At 35.4% G+C, this 23,788-nt stretch overlaps 1 protein-coding gene across 1 annotated transcript in view; it reads right to left on the reverse strand.

Moving 5' to 3' along the window:
* Positions 1-357: 357 nt before the first annotated feature.
* Positions 358-23,788, reverse strand: part of LOC126371483 (uncharacterized) — a 67,885-nt gene continuing 44,454 nt past the window's right edge. The window contains 6 exon segments of the mRNA XM_050016795.1: positions 358-2,485; positions 4,231-4,354; positions 9,129-9,313; positions 10,945-11,147; positions 14,787-14,927; positions 18,839-19,047. Of these exon segments, the coding sequence (XP_049872752.1) occupies positions 2,375-2,485; positions 4,231-4,354; positions 9,129-9,313; positions 10,945-11,147; positions 14,787-14,927; positions 18,839-19,047 (973 nt within the window). The 3' untranslated portion in view covers positions 358-2,374.

Consider the following 23,788-nt stretch of genomic DNA (forward strand, 5'->3'; position numbering starts at 1 on the left):
TGACTCAATATTTTCTTATCGTCCGTGCGGCACGGACGTGCTATCAACATTGCGTCTTGTGTATAACCAAAGTACCGGTCTATAGTTGTTATTTCTTACACATATCTTAGGTAAAAGACCACTATTAGGAAAGATTAATACATTAAATTCGAAATAATATAATAGTCATTTATTCACTTATTCAAGAGAAATATAAACAACGGGTTTTAATAACATCTTACTCACAAAATATACCAAAGAACTTAGAACATAGAGATCATACAAATGATTATACGTAACTTAAATATAAACAACTTATTATCATTTTTTTTTTAAATTAAATTATTAATATTTATTTTTCTTAAACATTACCGACCAGAATTTATTAAACAAAACACATTTTTAAATTATTATTTATGTACATTTAGGCCAACTACATTGTAAGAAACTCTATTTCAAGTATTGAAGTCTATATTTAATATTATTTCCTTATAGTTATTGTATGTGTTTACCATTTTTCTATACATATAATTTAATATTCTTAACCGAAATGTCCGCACATTTTTTAAAAACATCTTAATAATATAATATCAAAAAGAACGTTGATAACTATTTACAGGAAAGACAAAATATAATGATTACAAAGATTAATAATATATATTATCATAAAATAACTTAAATGGGTAGTACCGTTATTAGGTACTTACTCACTTGTAGTGAAGGAATATTAAATTATTGCTATGAGTAAGCATGGGTATATATTATTATAATTTAAATTGAAATAATGTTTGAACCGAGAATTGGAGTGTTCTCACCACGGAATAGAAGAAAGAGGTTGGAAAGGCTAAGTATGAGCTACAAGTCCGCAAACTTTACGACAGACGGAGCTCCTCGATAGTATATCAAAAATTCATCATCAAATATCGATTATCATGCAAGGAGATCCCATAGGAAAGCTAAAAACCTTACTATGATCTGCTATTTATCAAAAAAAAACTTTTGTAGGCAGTATCACATAAAATACAGAGGCGGAGGACAGGACTCCTAGTATGGCTTTGCAATAGACTTCTCTGGGCGCCATCCCACTTGCGTCAGACAGAGTACTGCGGGGCGCAAGGCAAGAGGGAAACCACTGCCCTATTTTTTCCTAAAAAGTAGCATGGAAAATGCTGCACCGACAAGAGCGTGGCTCTTACATTGATGGTGATGATCACATAAAATATACATTGCCGGTAAAGTGGCTATGCTATTTGAGAAGCAGTAGAGTTGTCGTAGTTATCTGTTTGCAGGAGCAGTAGTAAAACAGAGTAGAGTTTACCCGGCGACTTCCGTTTTCATAGAATATGCGCATTAGGGAATTTCCAACCTCTTTATTATATAATATGTGTAATATAAAACCTAAAACGCCAAAGTTAATCTCAAATAAACATATAAATTATAATAATAATATACATACCACAATGTAATTCGAGTGAATTACATTCACTGTCTGCCATGTTTATAAATTCATAAAGTAATTTTAAATAAGGAATGATTTAATGAAATACGATTGAAAACTGACATTATTGTAATCCGCTTACATTTTTAAAGCGTATCAGATATATTTCCAGTACATGATTGAAGTACTTATAAAAAAGAAAAGCAATAACGGGTAAGTACATAGAGAAATCCATTCGAAGGATTGAACCGAAATCTTATTTGACAAAGTAGACTGTGCTAGAAATGAAAGCACAATTTGCAACGCAATCACATTACCTACATATTCATTAATTTACATACATTTCTCGATAAAATTTTCTTTTTGAAAGATTCTTTTCCAATTTACAGTTGCTCCAATTGTAAAGGAAATCAGCTTTATACCATACGGACATTGCGCAAAATATCTTGACTTCTTGGAGGAGTAGAAATATAAAATTATATATTAAAAAACTAATACAGGAGATTTATAGATAAATGATAAAACATAGAATAGGATAATTATTATTATTATCATAAAATAAATAATTAGGGAATTGTCTGATGTTAGAAAAAATAAATATCAGAATACCCAAAGGTCAAAAAATATGTTCTTGCTAGTTTTATACCATCTGGGTGATCTTAATACTTGGTTTCCATATTTATTAATAAGCAGTATGTTAGTGATACCGTTGACATCTCGATTACTAAGGGGGATGATTCAGCTGTTTTGTCGCTATACTCATGAAAATGTTATTCTTTTTAGTTTCATGCTTTTGCGACTGAAAGTTCGACTTCATAATAAATTTAGAATCATGAACTGATTCATCGCACTCATTATTCGATGTAGCGTCACTAACACACTGACACTTCCTGTGAAGAAATTCTGCACAATATGAATGTAGGTATTTTTCCAGTGTTTTTCTATAATTTGCATACATTACGTATCTCGCAGTGTAAAGTAGGGAGTAGACAATCCGTTGACTTGACTTGAACACTGTTTCCGTGCCTGGCCAGCTTTCGGGACTAACACCAGTTGCTCCAGATCACCCTATTGAAAAATGCATTGTGTAATTAGTATTTTCATCTTCAAACAAGCTGTTGCTAGTCGAAGCGTGGGCACTTACTACTTCTTCTATCGTGTGGGTTGTGAGGTGAATCACCAACCTTATCAACCCTGGTGTCAGGGTTATTATTGAGCCGCCAAAGGCCCCTGACATGGCTCATGTAACGACTACTTACTTACAACAGTAAGTAGTAACCGGGACCAACTTACTTAGTTCATGTTATGATCGTTATACTATCTCGATGTTTCTCGATGTATATATCTCTATGGGGATATGGGGGTTGATAGGGTTGGTAATTCACCTCACAACCCACACGATAGGAGAAGAGGAGATGGGGATATACTCGTAAGCTTACGTCGTGTTAGCTGATATATCAGATACTATTCTATCAAAACAGTTTTTTAAGCGAGTTGAAACAAAAAGTTCATTTAAGAAAGGACCTTCAGTTTTGGACTGAAGAACTTCAGTGTTGAATAAAGAACCCCATTACAAGTCAAGAGCTCGTTAAGCAGTGGTAGCCAAAAAACTCGAAATATTTTTCCCTTATTGTCTCAAAAACATTACGAATTAAAGTTTTAGGTCAAACAATAAATTAAAGCAATTTATTCGCAACTCAAAACAAACACTCACAAATCAAAGTTCTCCACGTTTCATTACCCAACTTGAATCTTCAACAAATCAGACAGACACTCAGATATCACAATTGAAGTATATTTTGGACAGTTTCCAAAATAAACAAGACAAAATTTGAAAAAAAAAAAATTATATCTATACTAATTTTATAAATGTAAAAGTGTATGTGTGTATCTGGCTGTTTGTTTGTGCGTCTTTCACGGCAAAACGGAGTGACGAATTGACATGATTTTTTAAGTGGAGATAGTGGAAGTGATGGAGAGTGACATAGACTATTTTATGTCTCTTTTCAACCTCTACCACTTCCCTTAAATGGGAGGTGGAAGTCAGTATGGATCATTCCGAAATTTTCAAGGTAGAAAGCTAAAAATTGGTATGCGAACTATAAGTGACTAATAATTTAAAAAAAAAATCATGTATCATTTTTTTTTTGAAATCTGCCAACCCCTTCAAAGAGGGGGAGAAATTTTATATGGGGGAGTTTTGATAATAATAATAACGGCCTTATCGCTAAGAGCAGAGAGAGAGAGAGAGAGAGAGAGAAGAGGGAGTTTTCGCAGTTTTCAATTGGTACATTAGCAAAAGGAATTGCGAATTTAACACGAGCGTAGCTGCGGGCACATGTTAGTTTTATATACGTAAAACAGTCCTTTGTAAACATTTGGATAGTCCCGTTTTAGGGCGTAAGTTATTAAATAACGTATTGTCCGTCCAAAATAAGTAGACATTATCCTTTAAGAAGGTTCTACACTCAAGATATCAAGTTTATTGGTAATAATTATACTTACTAAGGAGCTCGATGGCGCAGCGGTAAACGCGCTCGGTCTGCGATTGTTGAAGTTAAGCAACGTTCGCAAAGGTCGGTCATAGGATGGATGACCACAAAAAACAAAAGTTTTCATCTCGAGCTCCTCCGTGCTTTGGAAGGCACGTCAAGCCGTTGGTCCCGGCTGCATTAGCAGTCGTTAATAACCACCAATCCGCACTAGGCCCGCGTGATGGTTTAAGGCCCGATCTCCCTATCCATCCATAGGGAAGGCCCGTGCCCCAGCAGTGGGAACGTCAATGGGCTGATGATGATGATGAATATACTTACTGAGAAAAGATAGCCAATGATCAAGTCGGCGTCTCTCGGAGTATCAAGGGCATCTTTCTCAAGGACATCGGTGCGAAGCCAGCGACAGTCGACGTAAGCGCGGACTGTGTTGTCGTCGTGAACACTGTTGATGAAAAAATGTATGGTAAAATACATACATACAAAAAAGACCAGAGAACAGATATAGATAAACTGGTGTGACTGGGTCGAAGCAAATAGTCAAATAATAACGGCCTCTGTGGCCCAGTGGTTGACCGGTCTCACGATCCGATGACCCCGAGTTCGAATCCCGGTGGGGACATATCACAAAAATCTCCTTGTGATCCCTAGTTTGGTTAGGATATTACAGGCTGATTGTCCGACAGTAAGATGATCCGTGCTTCGGAAGGCACGTGAAGCTGTTGGTCCCGGTTACTACTAACTGATGTAAGTATCTAGTCGTTACATGAGCCATGTCCGGGGCCTATGGCGGCTGAATAACCTTGACACTAGGGTTGATGAGCTTGGTAATCCATCTCATAACCCGCACGATAAGAAGAAGAAGAACAGATTGGTGGCAGTTCGTTGAAAACTGTGATGGATGGACAAATAAAAGCGAAGCCTTCACAGGTTGCTAATCTGATCATCCGAAAGGAAGGTGAACCGTGCTTTGGAGGCTACAATAAAGCAGAAGCAGCAGCAAGCAAAAGCAGTAAATGGCAGCCTCGGCTACTATTTACCCAAGTATGTAGTCGTTACATGAGTCATGTCAGGGGTTTATGGTGGCTCAACAATAACCCTGACACCAAGGTTGATCAGGTCGGTCATTGATCTCACAACTCACAAGAGAGAAGAGAACTGGATTATCAAATGAACAAGGCATGTTACCATGCTTCGTTTAATGGAACATACAGTTCTTTCAAAATTGGGATTTTCAAGTTGAATTGATAGACTGATTTTAGAATCAACCACAAATTGTACCTATCAACAATATCGATCTAAATGGCATGGAAATAATCAACAGGAGTAGTTTCGATGATATTGTATACCTGTAGAGTATGGTTTTGCCATCGAATGCATTTATGTTTTTACCAATAGGTTTACTGCTTTCCAACTATTAATAGCGAAATATCGTGGAAATACCATTTTCAAGCCACTCGAAGCCCAAAGCTGCGGCTTACAGATTATTCGCATGAACACATTTTGAGGAATTACAGCTTGGTAAAACCCGTCAATAATTATTACGTTACTGACATTACGTAGCTATCGTGTTGGTAACAGCGTCCCGATGGAAACGTCGAGATCACTTTGTGAGACTGTCCTTTGTTTAGTAAGGACATTCCACGCTTGATTGTCCCAAAAAGTAAGATTCCGTGCTTCGGAGGGCACGATTAGTCGTTGGTATCGGCTAATAGCCGTAAAAAACACCTCCACCAACCCGCATTGAAGAAACATGGTGGAGTATGCTCTATACCACCTCCGGTTGATTGAGGTGAGGCTTGTGCCCAGCAGAGGGTATTTGCGGGCGACGATCAACAATTAACCACAGTGTATGATAATCCGCCGGAATGTAGAGCTTTACGTTCTTCAACACGATTCATCATCATCATCTCAGGCCTTTACATCTTTATCAGGATATCAACACGATTAGGCATACAGCGTGTCAAAGACCGCCTATTTGACGACTTCTAGTTCTCATTGTGAGTATTAAAACACTCGTAGCCCTGTTTGACATTGCAACAACAATGGCGTCGAATACAGAAAATGTGAAGTTAACAGTGATTTAAACAAAGGAACTGTGATAAATATAAATGTGGAAACAGTCACTTTAAAAAAGAAAATTCACAGGCAATTAAACGTTTTATTCATCTCAATGTGGAACAGTAAAAAATCCACAGACAAAGCAAAGAGTTTTGGATTTGTGCGATGCGTTCGATAACGTGTATGCCGCATAGAGCAAAACGGACCTCCGCTTGCTCTTTGGTGGGTCGCAATTTTGTAACATATTGTAATCACGTAAAGAAAGCGACAACATTTTTCCCTAGACGATGTAAATGAGATTTTATAACTTGTGGCATTATCACGATATTATTTCATTTTCCCTTATTCCAAGACTAAGCCTGGAACGAACATAATTTAAAAATAAATCAGATTCAAACCCAGTAAAGTATAATAACATCAAGTAAATAAGTAAACACAACAGAGAAAATTCTCTCACATTTTCAAACCCTACATCTCTTAACATAATAAACAGCTTTCGAAAGATACAAAAGACGGGCTCTGTCGTAAGAGATTTTCTTAAGTACGTCTCTTATGATGTTCCGAGGATCCTTTATTCGTACATACACTTAAACCTAATGTCATATTACACTTAATGAATTAGGGGAAAGATGAGATGTCGGAGTATATAGTTTAATGATAACGTCTAACTACATCTCGTGGTAGTCTCATAACGATATTACAACGGTTAGTTATTGTTATGAGATAAAGATGCCTGAAAGATAATTAGAAAAAGAAATGGAATAGTCCCAAAATATTTTTTTATAAGTAGTTTTATAGAGAACTATTAAAACATAAAATTTAATCAAATCCATCATGTTTTAAAGAAAAGTCCAGTTAACAGTACTCTAAACCAGCGAGCATGCACGAAGACTTTGATGAGAGTAGTAGAAGCGAAAGTAATAGGAAAATGTGTTGGGTCACAGATATTAAAAAAATCGGGATCGTGAAACAGTAAGTGAAACTCCGTGGTGACTGCATATTTCAACGAGAAATAGACGTGATCATATTATGTATAAAAAGCGATTAAGATGGTAAAAAATAAGGAGATAGGTCCAGATAATTGCGTAAACATGACGTTGGCATGGATTCTGGCTGTCAAAACTTCAAGTCTCATATCTTTCATAATAACGCGGTAAGAACCTGGTATTATGTGTTTTAATATAATAACAACCGCGTTAACCTCAAACAATGTATGGTCAATACTGAATTTTACTTTAGCCTGACAATTGTTAAAATTGTGCCGTTCTCTACTAACGACGACTGCAGGACAGAGATGAAGCCTGCGGTAATCAACAACAGACATAATAGTAATAAAGCTATTCAAATGACCCGAGTGTCGTTAAAGCCACTAACATAAGCCAATATATATGATTCAGAACAGCCCCGATCGGGAAATTTACGCTCGTTAAACACAATAATATGAAGCTGAAAATTATGATTTCATTTAGCTGATTGTTTTCAATTGGGTACTATTGACAGTCTTTTCTTATCTCTTTTTTGATAGAATTCAGATTTTTCAGCAAGGTATTTTGCCACCTGGAAAGCATTCTTGGCGGCATTCATAAGCTTCTCCCGAGTACAGGTGTCAGACCACGCGGGGGGACTTCAAGTGAGCCATATACATAATACAGGATGTTAGCGACATCGTAACGAAAACTTTGAGTGATGATTCAGACCACAATCCTGAGTTGCTATCAAGTGGAATTTTCCGTCGCAAAGGTTCTGCAACTGTAAATAATTTAAAAAATATCAATTAATTTTTCGATAGAAAATTCCACTTTATATCAACTCAAGACTCGCGATCAAAATCATTCTCCAAAGTTTTCGTTACGATATCACTAATACCCATTCTTACCCGTAAGTACTTTTACATGGTGTAAGTGACATCGTAATGAATTAAGGGGTATGATTCGGCTGATGATTCTGACTTAACATCAAGTGACATTTTCCATCGCAAAAGCAAAGAATTGAAAATATGTATTAAAAAAAAAACACAAATTAGTCATGAATGTTCCTACAAGAAATTCCACTTGATATTAACTCAGAAGCATGAGCTGAATTATCCGCCTCAGTATTCGGTACGCTGTCACTAACACCCTGTATATTGCAACAAAAAGAAACAATCATAGAGATAAGAGACGCTTATCTATTTCAAGAAAATTATTCTTATCGTGAATTTACATTCTTCAGCAGATTTAATTTGAAACCAACCGAACCTAAATGGGTAATTAAAGATTATTTACACTAGGAGCCAAAGGCAGCGAAAACGGAGTAAGTATATTTTGTTTTGTGCAAATTACGAAGGCATTAATCTTCACGCTCTGCTGATCCATTTTCTGGATTTTGCTTTCGCATTCCTTTTTTTGGAAACAGTATTTTTGCTCCAAAAACCAGTGTTATTTATTTTACATGTTGTAATTTTTGTTGTAATCAAATATATTACCTCGTTTAAATTTTCATGAAGTGCTTTTTATTTATTTCAAGCTGTGGAATAAATTCGTTTATTTTTAGTCACATTTTCATCTTCTTTTATCGTGTGGGTTGTGAAGTGCATTACCAAGCCCATCAACCCTGGTGTCAGGGTTATGATTGAGCCACCATAGGCCCCTGACATGACTCATGTAACGACTACATACTTACATCAGTAAGTAAGCACGGATCATCTTACTTTTGCACAATCAGGTGATCAGCCTGTACGTAGTGTCCTAACCAAACTAGCGATCACAAAATGACTTTTGTAATTTGTCCCCACCGGGATTCAAACCCGGGTCCTCCGGATCGTGAGCACATCGCTCAACCACTGGACCACAGAGGTCGTCTGTGATCCACTTTCCTTTAAAAATATATTTTATCCTCATGTAGAAAACATACTCGTATTGTTTAGTAACCAATCAGTCAAAAAAATGACCATTTTGTGCGACTGTGCCTTTAATGACGACCGATACCATATAACCTGTCAACATTTACAATAATCGGTTGCCTAAGTAATACCTTATTTCAAAAACAGGAACAATAAGAACCCTAATACAAGGGTTGGTAAGGTCAGTCATCGATCTCACATTTTTTTTACAATGATAACGTTAGTTTAGCAAAAATCGGAAACATTGACGGTCAGCTAGCAGCGAAAAATAATTTACCTGATAGCAATATGGTGCCAGCGGAAGTCATATAGCGGCACTGCAAGGTATATAGACCTTGAAGTTCCTGCCCCAGCGTGCACCAGCCTGGCTGCTCCTCTTCCAGCCAACTCCAGGGAGAGGAACGATCCTGTTCGTCGTCGCGAGCGCAGTGAGAAAAGTGTGCCTTGCCCATAACCGCCGCTCTGTTAAAGAATGCGCTAAGTTAAGAATTTAGGTTTCTGAAAAATCGCGTTAACTTAGGAATGCAGGCGTCTTATTTTTTGTGCTGATGTACACATTAGCCGACAAAAATATCTTATAAGATCAGAATTTGAAACTTGAAATTGAATTAACAAAAGATAAACATTCATTTTTATACAGCACTCTTAATAAAAAAATAAATATCAAAATTCAAATTATACGTGACATTATCCTCATGCAGCCATTGAAAAAAACAGTAACGTTACCGAATTTTTAATTAAATTAGAAATAACTAATGACCTAACTTCCTAAAATATTCTAGATACCGCGATTTCCGGAAATTCATTAAACAATCGTTACTCAGTTCCTTCATGCAATACAACTAATTAATTAGTTGAAACATCCTCCAGGTGAGTTTCCACGATAGTAAGTAAACAAGAAATTAATTTCATAACATTGTCAAACACACGTGGCCCGTCCGTTGGTCGTGGTATTAATATTCAAGGAAACTTAAGTCCGCAAGTTTCTCTTGGTCTAACATTGTAAGTTTTGATCCTTACAACAATACCTTTGTAACTACTTGCATAATTACATGAAGGTTTGTACTTACAGCCCTTGGAATTTAGCTTAACACTTCTATTCATGTATAGTTGTTGAACATTTCTAGGCTTCTACTGTTAATTTCGTTACAATAAATCATTCTTTGTTATTATCATAACTATGTATCTACTTAAACTTGGTACATACTTGACATTTATTTGCAGTGTTTTTTACTTTGTTTTAATATAAGTATAATTTCAGTTCCTGCGTCTATTTTGCGTTAAAATTATATATGTACTTATTTTGCTTATATCAATTATATCATTGTCTTTAGGATTAGTTTATTTCATATTGTAATTCGAACTCTAGTTGCCAACCAAATACCAATTAAATGAAACCAGCTTTGTCAAATAAAAACTATCTCCGTAACTTCTATAAATAAAATAAAACAAAGCTTTTGTACTTTCGCAGAATAAATTAAAATAATTTTGACATCATTCGTAATTTTTGAACTTCATTGTTTGAAATAGTTCAGAATTTCGTGACAACTTCCAACTTGGAATATTGAAACCATAAGTTTCGGCAAAGGGACAAATAACTTTGAATAATCTTTTCATTCGCAAACGAGGCACAAGTACCTAAAACTGTTCTGTAGGATGTGATTTGAATAATAATACCTACTACAGAAAGCAATTTATGAATAGCTTAAACAATGAAAGTTCCCAAAGATTTAAGAGATGAAGAATATTGTTTCGTTGAAGCTTAAATGTATATTTACTTTAATCTCAGTCTTTGAGGATTTGTATTTGAAGAATGAGTCTTGAAAGGTAAAGGCGACCGTAATAGGAATAACGGAAGTATTTCTGAATCTTACCCGAAATGATTAGAAATGTTGTCATTTAGTAGGTACATATTTGGAAAAGGATATTTTATTGGATTTAACCTAGCGTTTTCCTAAAAATTGCTAAAAATACATTGTAGATCAAGGTCAAAACGTCCTCTAGACGGTCTCCGGTATTCTCAATGGTTAGACGATATAAAGGCAGACATCACAGAACCTATTAATAAATAAATAAATAAAAATATAACTCACCTCGGGCCTTAACCTCAAAGAAATGAACAGTGTAAACTCTCTTGGGAATGTCTTGCCAGCAGGGAAGAGTTCTGATGATGCTATCCAGATGTAGGAGTTGGGTTTAAGGCTGAAGGCATGTGGTCTGTCTGCCACAGGACCCCATCTTGCCTGTGCTGGGTGGAAGTTTCTTCTGGCTCCCGGAGCAAGAGGATTTATTGTTCCTGTGGACAAATTAATCAATAAATGCTAGCTAGACATTTCTCTATTCTATCAACTCACGTTAATTTATGTTCACTATTAATGCCTACAAGGGTATATGTGCTCAGTGTTTGTAAATAACATTGTTTGAGAAGACGAATTCTTGTATTTAGGTAAGTTGACATAGTTTTTTATTAAGCAATGCTGCCCAGAATCATTGGTACATTAAAATATGAAAATTAGAAAGTGTATAAAATTTGCAGGACACAGGACACTGTTGAAAACGATTATATTTCTGTACTAACTCGGTTTTATTAAAATTACATGTTCGACTTAAAAAAAAATACAACCAACTGCCATTCCCAGTCATTCCGCAATCCTCTCTACTCTCTCGCTCATTCATCACTCTCTCTATCACACACCTTAACGTTCCGTTTCATTTAGCCTACCATTCCTACATAAAATATAGAAATAGATGATACAATTGATTAATAAATTCTATAACGAGTCGTACCTTGTTTAAATTCAGCTGATATTGTATTCCCAATAAACATAAACGAAAAAGTTAACATATTTATTTAATTAACAGGATACTACCGATGCGTTAAGGTTATACGTCAATAGACCTACAAAGATATATTGAGACAGATGTGATTCGAAACGTAATTCCGTATTACAACCAACACATTGCATGCCTCGTAGCAATTTATCATCAAATGTCACAGACACATTTGGTAGATGTACGATAGCTATTGTTCATATTTGTAGTACTGGAAAAATTGCGATTTTCATATTGAAATGGAAACTGACATTGTTTATTGTTTTACTATATTGCAGTGGCTTTATTGTTTGTGTATAGTACTTCGGGTCTTGCACGTTTACGTTGTCAGGCGTCACACGACAAATATGATGAATCTTATAGCCTCGTAACGCCGAAGCATAATTACGGTTTCGAAGTAATAAACGACGGTGGTACCTTGAAAAGGACTAAATTTTTGTAGTCGTAAAGGCCGAGCACTTCAAGTACAAATTTTAAAGTGTTAGAGTTATCCGATCGGGTTCAAAGTAAGTGGAGACCTATGTAAGGATGAATAGAAGACATTTTTGAAAAAATTACGTTTTTTTTTAGTTCTTTCAGAAGGACTCCCGGTTTAAGTCACTACTTTTAGTAAAATCTGAAAAATATTATTATTATAAAGGGTTATGTATTTTTTCATTATCATACGTACCTATTTGTATGTCATAAATATGTGTATATACTTACATATTTAAATATAAAATAAGTAACGAGTTTTAGTTTTTATGATGTAGTTTGTGAATAGTCCCTCTGGAAGTACATTAGGTTTTTATTATTAGGAAAGAAATTAATTCATGGTGTCAGTTTAGATCATCATTAGAAGGAAAAAGGAAATAAAATGAAGACGGTAGTTTTTTTTAATAATAAGATCACGTAAGCAAGTCAGTCTATATCGGTATGATTTAATCACATATAACAATTTAAAAAAGTATTTGAAAAATATCCGGACATGACACCTAAAGTCCCTTGCAAAGGACTAAAAAAGTTTGCTTTCATATTGCTTACGATATCGATACGAAATTGATAAAATAACTATGTCATGTTGTTGATTATTATATTACCTGCGATTTCTGAAAATAATGTGTATGAAAAACTACGAAAATCGATTATTAACTTGATTTTTTTTTACCTCGTCGCTGTGTGCGTACCATCTTTACCAATAAAATGACAAATTACGACAAGTGATACATATTCCTTTTTTATAAAAGCCACCTATTCACGAAATTGAATGAACTAGTTCATAGACAAATTACTTTTTTTCTCAATCGGCGCAAAGGTTTGAATTAAATTGACAGGCAAAGTTTTGGTACTTTTAAAAGTACCTTCGTTGATTATTAGAACAAACTATTTCAAAATCTTCGGCCTTTATGACTACAATTATTTGGTCCTTCTCAGAGGACCCCAGGGCTTACGAGGATAGTAACAATACAATATGAGCAGGGTTTCTAAAAATGTCATATTGAAGCAATTCATCTGAACAGCAATATTGCAATTTAATATTCGCAAATATATTGCGCAATACACCAATCCGTATTGGAGCAGCGTGGTGGAGTACGCTCCATACCCCCCCCCCCCCAGAGGGGAGGCATGTGCCCAGCAGTGGGACGTATATAGGCTGTTTATTAGTTTATATCATCAAATGTTTCTATACCTAGATGAATTGCTTCAATGTTGCATCTCTGAAATGGACTGAATGAATCTTCTCAGTCGGTTTTTACGAAGAAAATCAGTAAAAATAATTATGTTTTACTGTACAGATTGTACTGTATCTATCATCATCTGTGTTAATTTGTTTTGAATGTTGTGTGTAATAAAGTATATTTGATTTGATTTGATGTTTTTATTCACTCCCTGCATGTAAAATTCCCGTTTTGTATGAAATTTCTAATGATAAATTATAATGGCACTCAACACATACGTTACTTGGAATTGTGTTGTGAAAGTTTTATGAATCAAAGGTCACAGACGGTTAGGCTCGTGTTTACGCGTAGAGCGCGTACAGCATTGTCCGTCCAAAATAAAGCAACCAGTTTTCCGCTCGCGACTTTGTTTGAATTAACTTCGATTATCGCGCGCGGCAGATGTTTTCAATCCTCTTAAAAGGTGATGTTCCGGATAAAAAATTATGTTCTATACCTTGGTCTCATTTTCAAATCTCACATCTTCGAAATTGGTTCAAAGGTTGAAGAAATAAGTAACATAAAATTACACATCAGTGAGATTAAGTGTGAACATGTAACAAAAAGAGTTTCAGACACACACCCACATATTGTCATACACACCCACGCATGTTATTAGAATTTTAGTAAATGCTAATCATTGCTACTTCTTACCTACCGATTAGATAACTTCTATAGACGTATGGACGGGCAATTAGAATTTGCAGTAGGTAGTATCTAGTAACTTATTACAGTAATAGCAATATCATACAATTTACATTACGTTATCTAGCAATACTTAATAATAATAGTATTGATTCTTTTACTCAATGTGATCTTATGAAATATTCATGCTACGGTTTCAAAAATAACTATATATATGTTATCGTTGTGTGATCGTTGACATTGAAACTTCAACAAAGAATTTTTTAATGTAATGTGTGGGATGGAATTTTACAAATCAAATGAGTTTTGTTCGTTGAAGCATTTTTATTAGGTACATTTTTGAGTTCTAGGATTGTTTCTACTTTTGCTTTATAATTTATACTAAAGCTTGTAGTATTTTATTTATGTATTTGCGAAATGGTTTATTTTACACCGTTTTTTTTTTTTGCTGTTTGACTAACTGTGTTGTCTGTATATACATCAACATAGATCGCGATTGTTGGCCAACTGTCAATAACTTTGAAATCTAGGTTTTAATATTTCTTTTTTCTGATAGAACAACAAAAATATTTTTGATTTTTTGCTTTGCTTGTTCTGTAAGTATTTCTTTTTTAACTTTCATTATTCTATGTCTACGAAACGTATAAAAATAAGACCAAAAATATTTGTATCTTCCGAGTTTTGTAACTTAAATAGTAATAAGTAGAGACAATGAGAGCCGACATATTCTATTTCTTACTGCTTAGAATGATATTGCTTACCTTCACAATCAAAAGAGTTGCAGGAGCGTCCTTGCTCTCCATAGCCCTCGCAGGTGGCTCGCGAGCAGTACCTCCTCCTGACCTGTAAACCTCCGCCGCAGGTTCTACTGCAAGGACCCCACTCACCCCACCCGGCCCAACCTGCGAACAAAAACAAATACCAAAATTATTTATGCAACACAATACAAATTCACTTTTTTAACCGACTTCAAAAAAGGAGGAGGTTCTCAACTCGTCGGGATCTTTTTATGTATTCACAAAAAAGAAACATACTATAGCATAAGCTCACTAAGAATATATGCCAATAGGGTAGCCGGAGGTACGTATGAACCAAGTACCTACGCGTCACCGAGCTATCTATTACGATCCGTATCGCCGTCTATAATGATTAGGATGACAACTATTATGATAATGACAACTGTCAGTTAAAACTGCACTTAAGATAAATTAATAACTAATTGATGCAAGTCTGATACGGGGTTCGAACCGGCGTTCCCCGTTTGAGAAGCAAGCCACTGTACCACCGGGTCACAGTGACTCTAATATAATTAAAGTTAATTCTATAAAAAAGCATAATTACTGTTGAGGCAACGACACAATTTACCAAATCATCAAGATAAACTTGTTAACGAGGAATTCAACAATTATATTTTATCAGTGTTTCATGGTGTCTGTCTCCCCCAACGATAAATAGGCATGATCTTATATATAGAGGTTTCACCAAATAATGCTGAGAGGAAGAAATGTCAAGAAACCCAACAGTCAGGTAATAAACCTGGTCTTTGTGCTGTTAGCCAATTCAACAAGCTTAACGCCAGCTGAAAGTGTCAATAGCCGGATTTTCTTTTTTTTGCCTTCTGAACTACAGAAACTACCAAACTGTCACCAGTAAATGAATGATCGCATCGAAAGTTGCTCAATTTTGTTGAACGGATTAAATCTACAAGAGTCATACGATTTTGCGATTTTCCAGGACAAAAATAATATTCAGGAACAATTGATTATATAGTAGTAGACATTCCTGCTGAAAAGGAAGGCAATACCTAGGTATCAGTTCATACTAAAATTACTATAAATATTGGATTCATACCAATTTCATACAAATTTTGATTAGTAAGTATAAATTATTATTTCCTAATATTGAATTCCCAGTATAACAAGCAAACATAATATTTAAACTATTGTGATGAACAATCTATTCGATTCAATTTAAAACTTTATTTACTCAGACAACAAACCATCCATTGGGTCAGAGATATTAAAATAAAACAAACAACTGGACAAAAATCTACACATCTACCTCACAAAAAACACATAAATGAAAACATTTCGACTGATTCACAATTCAATAAAGATCTGTAAAAAATTAAATAAACAAAAATCTAAATCCTGCACACCATAACGCTCAAACAAACGCGCTCAACTGAACTCGAAATCTGACCAAAGCCAAACAAATTCTCTACTCAAATGGAATTAAAACTTCGTCGGGAATTTTTGCTGGCAAACTACGATAGGAAGTGGAACTGCAGAGTTGCAATAATTCCCAATAGACGCAAACAACGTTCATCTATCAATATATAGAAAACTTTCTACAATTTGATTGTATATTTGTTTTTTGTATTAAGATTGTGAATTGATTCGAGAATTGCGATATTTGAATGGTATGTGGTTGTGGTATGATGTGTTACTATATGAACTGAGTACTTTATATCGTTGGATTTGGTACCTACTGCGTTTACGCCCGCCCTCACGTTGTGGTTCAGATTCTCTTTATTTTAGATATTCAGGAGCACTAACTATATATTTTTTTGAATCCTTTAATCTTTCGAACGCCGGAACGCGGATCTCGACCAGACACAATGTAAAATCTATTGTGTCTGGTATCTCGGCATATGAGAGGTTAACTAGATTTTATTTTATCAAATACAGACAGATTTCCTCAAGAACAATCGTAAGCAATTGTGATGTAGAAAAAGTATGAACTGTGAAACATTATTGTATAATTAAAATAAGAACTTTGCGAGAAGAACTCATAATAAAATCCAGTACAAACGTGTTTTAATTTCTGCCATGTAAACATTCTCAATAGTGCAGTCCTCTACCTTTTTACCTTTGATCTATATAGTCCTTTTAATATTTCCAGTTCAGTGAGCTGATATGATTTTGATTTGATTTCGTCTCAGAAGGGGCTTATACCTGAATGGGACGTATGTTTGATAATATTATTTTCCTTCTTTTCATCTTTTTATCGATGACATGTGTACTTTAAAGACGTATTATGATACAATATTTCGAATCTAAATCACCGCTAATGATCATAATTTGAGAACGGTATTTGTGATCGACTCGTTTAATACTAATAATAATGAGCAAGTAAGTATTATATTTCAAGCAAATTGCCCATACTATTTGTGATTGTTAAATAAAATATATTATTAAGTGGATGAAGAAATATATTATTATGTGGTGTGTGTGGCGTCCTGGCAGACCTCGAAAGAGATGGCGTGACGACTTGGACGCTTGCCGGTGGGACTGGCCGAATACGCACAGGACCGCGAAAAATGGAAAGAGGAAGAGGAGGCCTTTGCCCAGCAGTGGGATCTTGTAGGCTAGATTAGATTAGAAGTGGATGAAGATACAATACATGAAGGTACAACAAGGAAGCAATATAGAAGTGGCATGATAAAAGTAATGCTCTTCTAATGTGGGCAGACCAAGTCGATGGGAGTAGTGAAATGTAAGGTATCCAGTAAATTACAAATGTAGTAATACATTATTATGCGATACATACACAGCACAATACATAAATCGCTCATGTTTTAATATTCAACAGAGCTAGTATTGACATACGTAGTATAGTAATTAATAATGCAGAAAATAATCATCCCACGTACCTATTTCAGTAACATAATATCATAGTTTCATGCATCAATTAGTCAATCAGCATATCACCAAACTCTAGAGAATTTCGTGCGTGTATTAGTGGAATACCAATGATGATTATATAATCATTGCGTTTGAAATATACAGGGTGTTAGTGACATCGTAACGAATACTGAGGGACATCATTCAGACCATGATTCTAAGTTGATATCAAGTGGAATTTTCTGTCGCAAAAGTTTGAAAATGAAAAGAAAATTAAAAAAAAACTCAATTTTTTTTATGAATTTTAGTGGTTTTACACTATTGATGTTTTGTGTTTTTAAACCCCTTAAAGTTTTCATTACGATGTCACAAACCCTGTATTTAGGTACCTATTATGTTTCTTCAAGACGAAAGTCTTTGACCAGTGCGTGTTGCCAGTGATGACCTACGGCAGTGAGACGTGGCCGCTTACTATGGGTCTCGTGAGGAGGCTCGGTGTCGCTCAGCGGGCAATGGAGAGAGCTATGCTCGGTATTTCTCTGCTGGATCGAATCAGAAATGAGGAGATCCGCAGGAGAACTAAAGTCACCGACATAGCTCGGAGAATTGCAAAGCTGAAGTGGCAGTGGGCAGGACACATAGCGAGGAGAACCGACGGCCGCTGGGGCGGAAGGGTTCTGGAATGGCGACCACGTGTCGGACGACGCTCAGTGGGTAGGCCCGCTACAAGGTGGACCGACGATCTGGTGAAGGTCGCGGGAAGCCATTGGATGCGGGCATTGCGGGACCGATCGTCGTGGAGATCCTTGGGGGAGGCCTATGCCCAGCAGTGGGCGTCGTACGGCTGATGATGATGATGATATGTTTCTTCATACGCATAAACTAGTCAAGAAGTATGTATATGAACGTATGCAGCAGCATATCAGAAAATCAGTTGAGCATACTACAGCTAATATACACGCGTTTAATAGTGAAGAAAATACCCTGAAGCAAACCTGAGAATATTTTAAAGATCTTCAACAAAACACGAATGAAAAATGTTCTAACAGCCCAGCATGTAGAACAGCGTATTGGGCCCATACTTCCTCAGGATAAGTTAGAAAAAGTTTATGCGGTAGAAACACGTAATATAATAAAGATGAGATTGTGGTCAAATGCGAAACTACAAGAAAAAAACTGATACGAACCAACAGCATTCCAAATGGCGATATCCACTCCGAGACTCCACGGTACCGCAGATGCCGTAGCCTCTAACCACGGTCCGTCAGGAGGAGTCGTCTCTAAGTCCACAGCCGGGTCGGAGACTCGCGCGAAGACTACGAACTCTGATTGTGACGGCGCCATGCTCCAATTGAAACAGTCGCCTAATTGTGGACTTATTTTTAGGTTCACCTGTCTGGAATAAAAAGAAAGCGTTGTTAAAATACGTACGTATAGGTAAGTTTATAATAATCATTATAATATTATGGACGATGAACAGAGTACCCTGCCACGGCTCATCATAATCATATTAAGACGTCGTATTAAGAGTGCAAGTTGCCTTATGATTACTTTCGGATCTGTGTGAGGCTTTTGATCGGTTATATTACCGTCTATGTAGAATTTAAATCATTTCTTTACGATCTTCACGAGATTTCGATTTTCGAGAATTATTACATAAACGTCACGTCACAACAAATTAAACATTACTTACAGAGATGTTCATGAATTTTCTAATAACAATGAAATACCAAAAGTCATAACAAAAGGAATATTACTCGAAAACAAAGTTGATTTTGAATAGCTTTACAGTAATTACTGAACCGTAAGCTAAGTTGAAACGTTCATTGAATCGTCAGATAAGGGAATTAGTCTTTGTACATACTTAAACAGATTTCAAGGAATACAAGGCAACGTAACAATTCAGTAGTAGTATAATTAGTAATAATAAATGTTACATTTAAGCAGGTAAGTGTAAAAGTAATTACCTTTGCGAGTAAATATATTATATTTATAAATTATTGAAGAGAAGTAAGAAGAAATTCCTAATTTGGGCATAATAAATGTTAAAAGCAATTTATTTTGAAATAAGTCTAGAAACGTTGAACCTAAAATTTGAAGAAAAAATACTACTAATGACAACAAATCCAAAAAAAAAACATAAGGGAAAAGTTCAAAATTTTCCTGATTATGATTTTCTAAATAAGACCGTACATTCTACATTTAAAATTCTGAATTTCCGTCATACCAGTAATAATAGTATGTAAGCGAATACTGCACTGAAATACATTCCGATCACGCGGCACTTTTGTTGGAAAATTTAATTATACGGATCGCGATCTCTCGCGAACTTTGCAGGTTTAATTGAGTTCCGCACTAATCTTTAGCTTGCTTCTGTGTTACGGTGTGGGTTAAGATGAGAACAGAGAATGTGGAAAGACACTATTATATATTTAATAACTATACAGGGTGTTAGTGGCATCATAAGGAATACTAAAGGGGCATCCCCCTTCTGAATCATCATTCAGACCATGATTTTGAGTTAATACCAATAGAATTTTTATTTAATTATTTTCAGTTCCATATGTACTTATGCAACGGAAAATTCCACGTGAAATCAACTCAGGATCATGGTCTGAATCATCCCTCAAAGTTTCGTCACGATGTCATTAATATACTGTATAAACATCATCATCATTTCGTCCCAAACCGCATTTAGTGACCGTAACTCCTACATATATCTACGCCGGATTGTTGTTGAGGTGGGATGTGATGTAGCTAGTGAAATCAAACCTCTACTTGAAGGTTACATATCACAAAATAAAGCTGACAAGTGTAGGTGAACACACAGACATACGTCCAAAAGCCGGGCAGTGACACTTCTCAACTGTGGAGGGTATACCAAAATCTCTGTTGTCTCTAAGCTTGTACCACACGAAAACGTTTTGCGTGTTCCCAACACCCTTCTTGGCAAAACTTCATCATTTTCTATACTGCGGTGGCTTTCACTTCGTTTGCTTTGTTAACCGTTTATAAAACACAGCAAAGAGTCTTTGAAAACATAGCTAACCCATTGAAACAAGAACAATATTGATTTGAGGAAGATAAAAATCTAGCAAGGTCAGAAAGGCGGGACTATAAAATATAATACTCGTAGAATAGATAAATTGGATCGACATTAATGTCAATGCTGATATAAACTTCCTTGACTTACTTAATCTACTGAAAAAGAAACAAATCAAAAATTCAAAATGAAACTCAAAACATAAATAAAATATTATTATAATATTTTGAGTAAACGCAATGCAGCCAACATTTCTGTAAGTACTTTTACTTTTTGTTTTTCATGCTTCATTCGCTGCAAATTTGCTCTTCACTCTTATCTTAACTGACTCTAATTGACGCGCGGTGCACCGGAAAGACTTGGCAATAAAGTTTATTTATTCTTATTATGTTCTTATTCTTAAGAAAATCCGTTGAAACTTCTGAAATCTCTTTGGTTTCAACAACATCAATACAAGAATTAAAAACTTTAAATGTTATCTAACAGTACTATAAAATTTTAATTAAATATTAAAATATGTTTATTTAATATTATGACAGAGGGATTGTGTCCTCTAACATGATGGGACTAATGTTATGGGCGATAGGCTGATCCCTTATCACCATAAGGTTCATCATATCCATCTTTGGAATTCGTATCAACAGTGGCTGCAAGTTGTCTTTGATTACTTGTGGCTCTGCCCACCCAATTAGGGATTACGGGCGTGAGTTTATGTATGTATGTATGTGTAATATTATGATTGTGTTTTCATGAGAACAGTTTATGTTTTATCCACACGAATAGAAATTCTAACATTTTCCTTACGTTTTTATTTGAATCCAATCTCCAGATATCCAATTCGTTTACCTAGCCCAAAACCCTTTTTCACTAATGGTTTTAAGAAAAAACAAGAGACTGAAAATCCTTAAACACATATTGGATACAGTCAATCCCAGACTTTAAAGGCCCTATCTCACGAGGACGTTTATGCCACCAGCGGGAAACCATTCTGGATTGGTTGCCGGTAACAAATTGGTTGATCAACCAGAAGGCGCCTTTTATACATATAATTGCATACACTTCGTTGCTGGCGCAATCAACGTGTCGTAATGAGATAGGGAAACAAAACTACACCTTTGAGTCAAACTAAATAACTTATATCTATTCATATAAACTGCATGAGACAAGTAGATATGCGATTTCGCTACGAGAATAAACTGACACTGATTCATTCTGCATAAATCTTAAAATAATAAATAGTATTGTAATTGTAACGCTGCTGCTCTCGCTTTGTATTGATTTTCAAGTGGATAACTCTTTTTGGCACTAATTGTAATCTTACGACTATAATTTACAATATAATCGTAAGCTATTTTACAGTTCAGTTTTGCAAATGGAATTCTATAGTCTCTGCTTACCCCGGTGGGAAATAGGCGTCAGTTTATGTATGTATGTATGTATTTTACAGTTTGATTGTTAATTGTAAAAATATAATATTTCTTTACTTTTTTTTACTTTTTTATATATGAGGAGCTCGGTGGCGCAGCGGTTAATGCGCTCGGTCTGCGATTGTTGAAGTTAAGCAACTTTCGCAAAGGCCGGTCATAGGATGGGTGACCACAAAAAAAAGATTTTCATCTCGAGCTCCTCCGTGCTTTGGAAGGGCACGTTAAGCCGTTGGTCCCGGCTGCATTAGCAGTCGTTAATAACCATCAATCCGCACTGGACCCGCGTGAAGGTTTAAGGGACGATCTCCCTATCCATCCATAGGGAAGGCCCGTGCCCCAGCAGTGGGGACGTTAATGGGCTGATGATGACTTTTTTATAATTTTATTATTTGTTTATTCATTTTTTTGGTTTTCTTTTCTAATACCTGTTACTCTATTATGTGAATATTTTGTATACAGGGTGTTAGTTGACATCGTAATGAAAACTTTGAGGGATGATTCAGACCATGATTCGGAGTTGATATCAGTGGGATTTTTCGTCACCAACAATCTGTTTGGCGTAAAGAAATATTATTACATTATGATATTGAATTCCTTAACAATATATAGGTAGGTACTTAAATAAATAAAATATTATAACAGTCTGTAGCACTGTTTTTTCAAACGTTTACATAACATAACATAAGAAATACTTTATTGTACAAACAGGAAAAAAACAAAATACAAAACAAAAGAGAAATAGAATGAGTACAATAGGCGGCTTTATAGGCATAGGCGTATACGTAACTGTTAAACTATAAAACCTAGTAAGAAGTATCAGTTGAACGCTGTAAGTGATCAAACACTAGTGTCGCCTGCGAAGCTGAGGACTAGCCAAGTGGCAAATGTTTGTATGTCTACAGTTGCTAACGTACAATCCGTGAAATTGAATGATTCAATCGAATGATCATTTATTTTGAAAGGGCTAGTATTCGAAATATTTTATTGTCGAAATCAGCTGGTTCAAATTATTCCAATGAAGAGAAGAAAACAAACAAAAATGTTGTTCGAAAATATAAATGAATAACTAGTCTTAACCAAAAATGTAAAAAAACCTAATCATAATACCTAATTTACTTGAAGTAGTTACAAAAAAAAACATGAATCTCACGCGTTACACACAGACGCGCTAAACAAAATAATCAGTCGAATGGTGAATGATCTTTGGAACACCATGTATGAGATCTTATTTTTTTCAAATAATTCGACTGATATTTTTTTTGAAAAAAAAAATTCGTCACTAATAACTCGTCCAAATCACGAGTATCTTGCGTCAAGGAAGACGTAGATGTACTTGCGAAACGTCTCGGTTCCGCGCGTTGGTTAATACCTATTTCAGCGAGAAAAAAGAACATTTCAAGTTGGCTAACTTGTTGCTATGTTATAGTTGGTAATAAATAAAACGTCTCCCAAGGTTTCAATTTAGGCCGAACTGCTTTCGTAGGTACACAAATGGTGATTTATTACTACAAAAACCTTGAAACTATGAATATGGATTGGAAATAGAGCCAGGTACAATAATAAATTTACGTATACCTACTTATTTGTCGACCCATGTCATCAATATATTTATGTAAACTTGTAAGGTTAGTTTGAATAAACAGATTCATGTTCACATTTTTTTTTTT

The sequence above is a fragment of the Pectinophora gossypiella genome, chromosome 12, assembly GCF_024362695.1.
Source record: "Pectinophora gossypiella chromosome 12, ilPecGoss1.1, whole genome shotgun sequence".
NCBI lineage: Eukaryota > Metazoa > Arthropoda > Insecta > Lepidoptera > Gelechiidae > Pectinophora > Pectinophora gossypiella.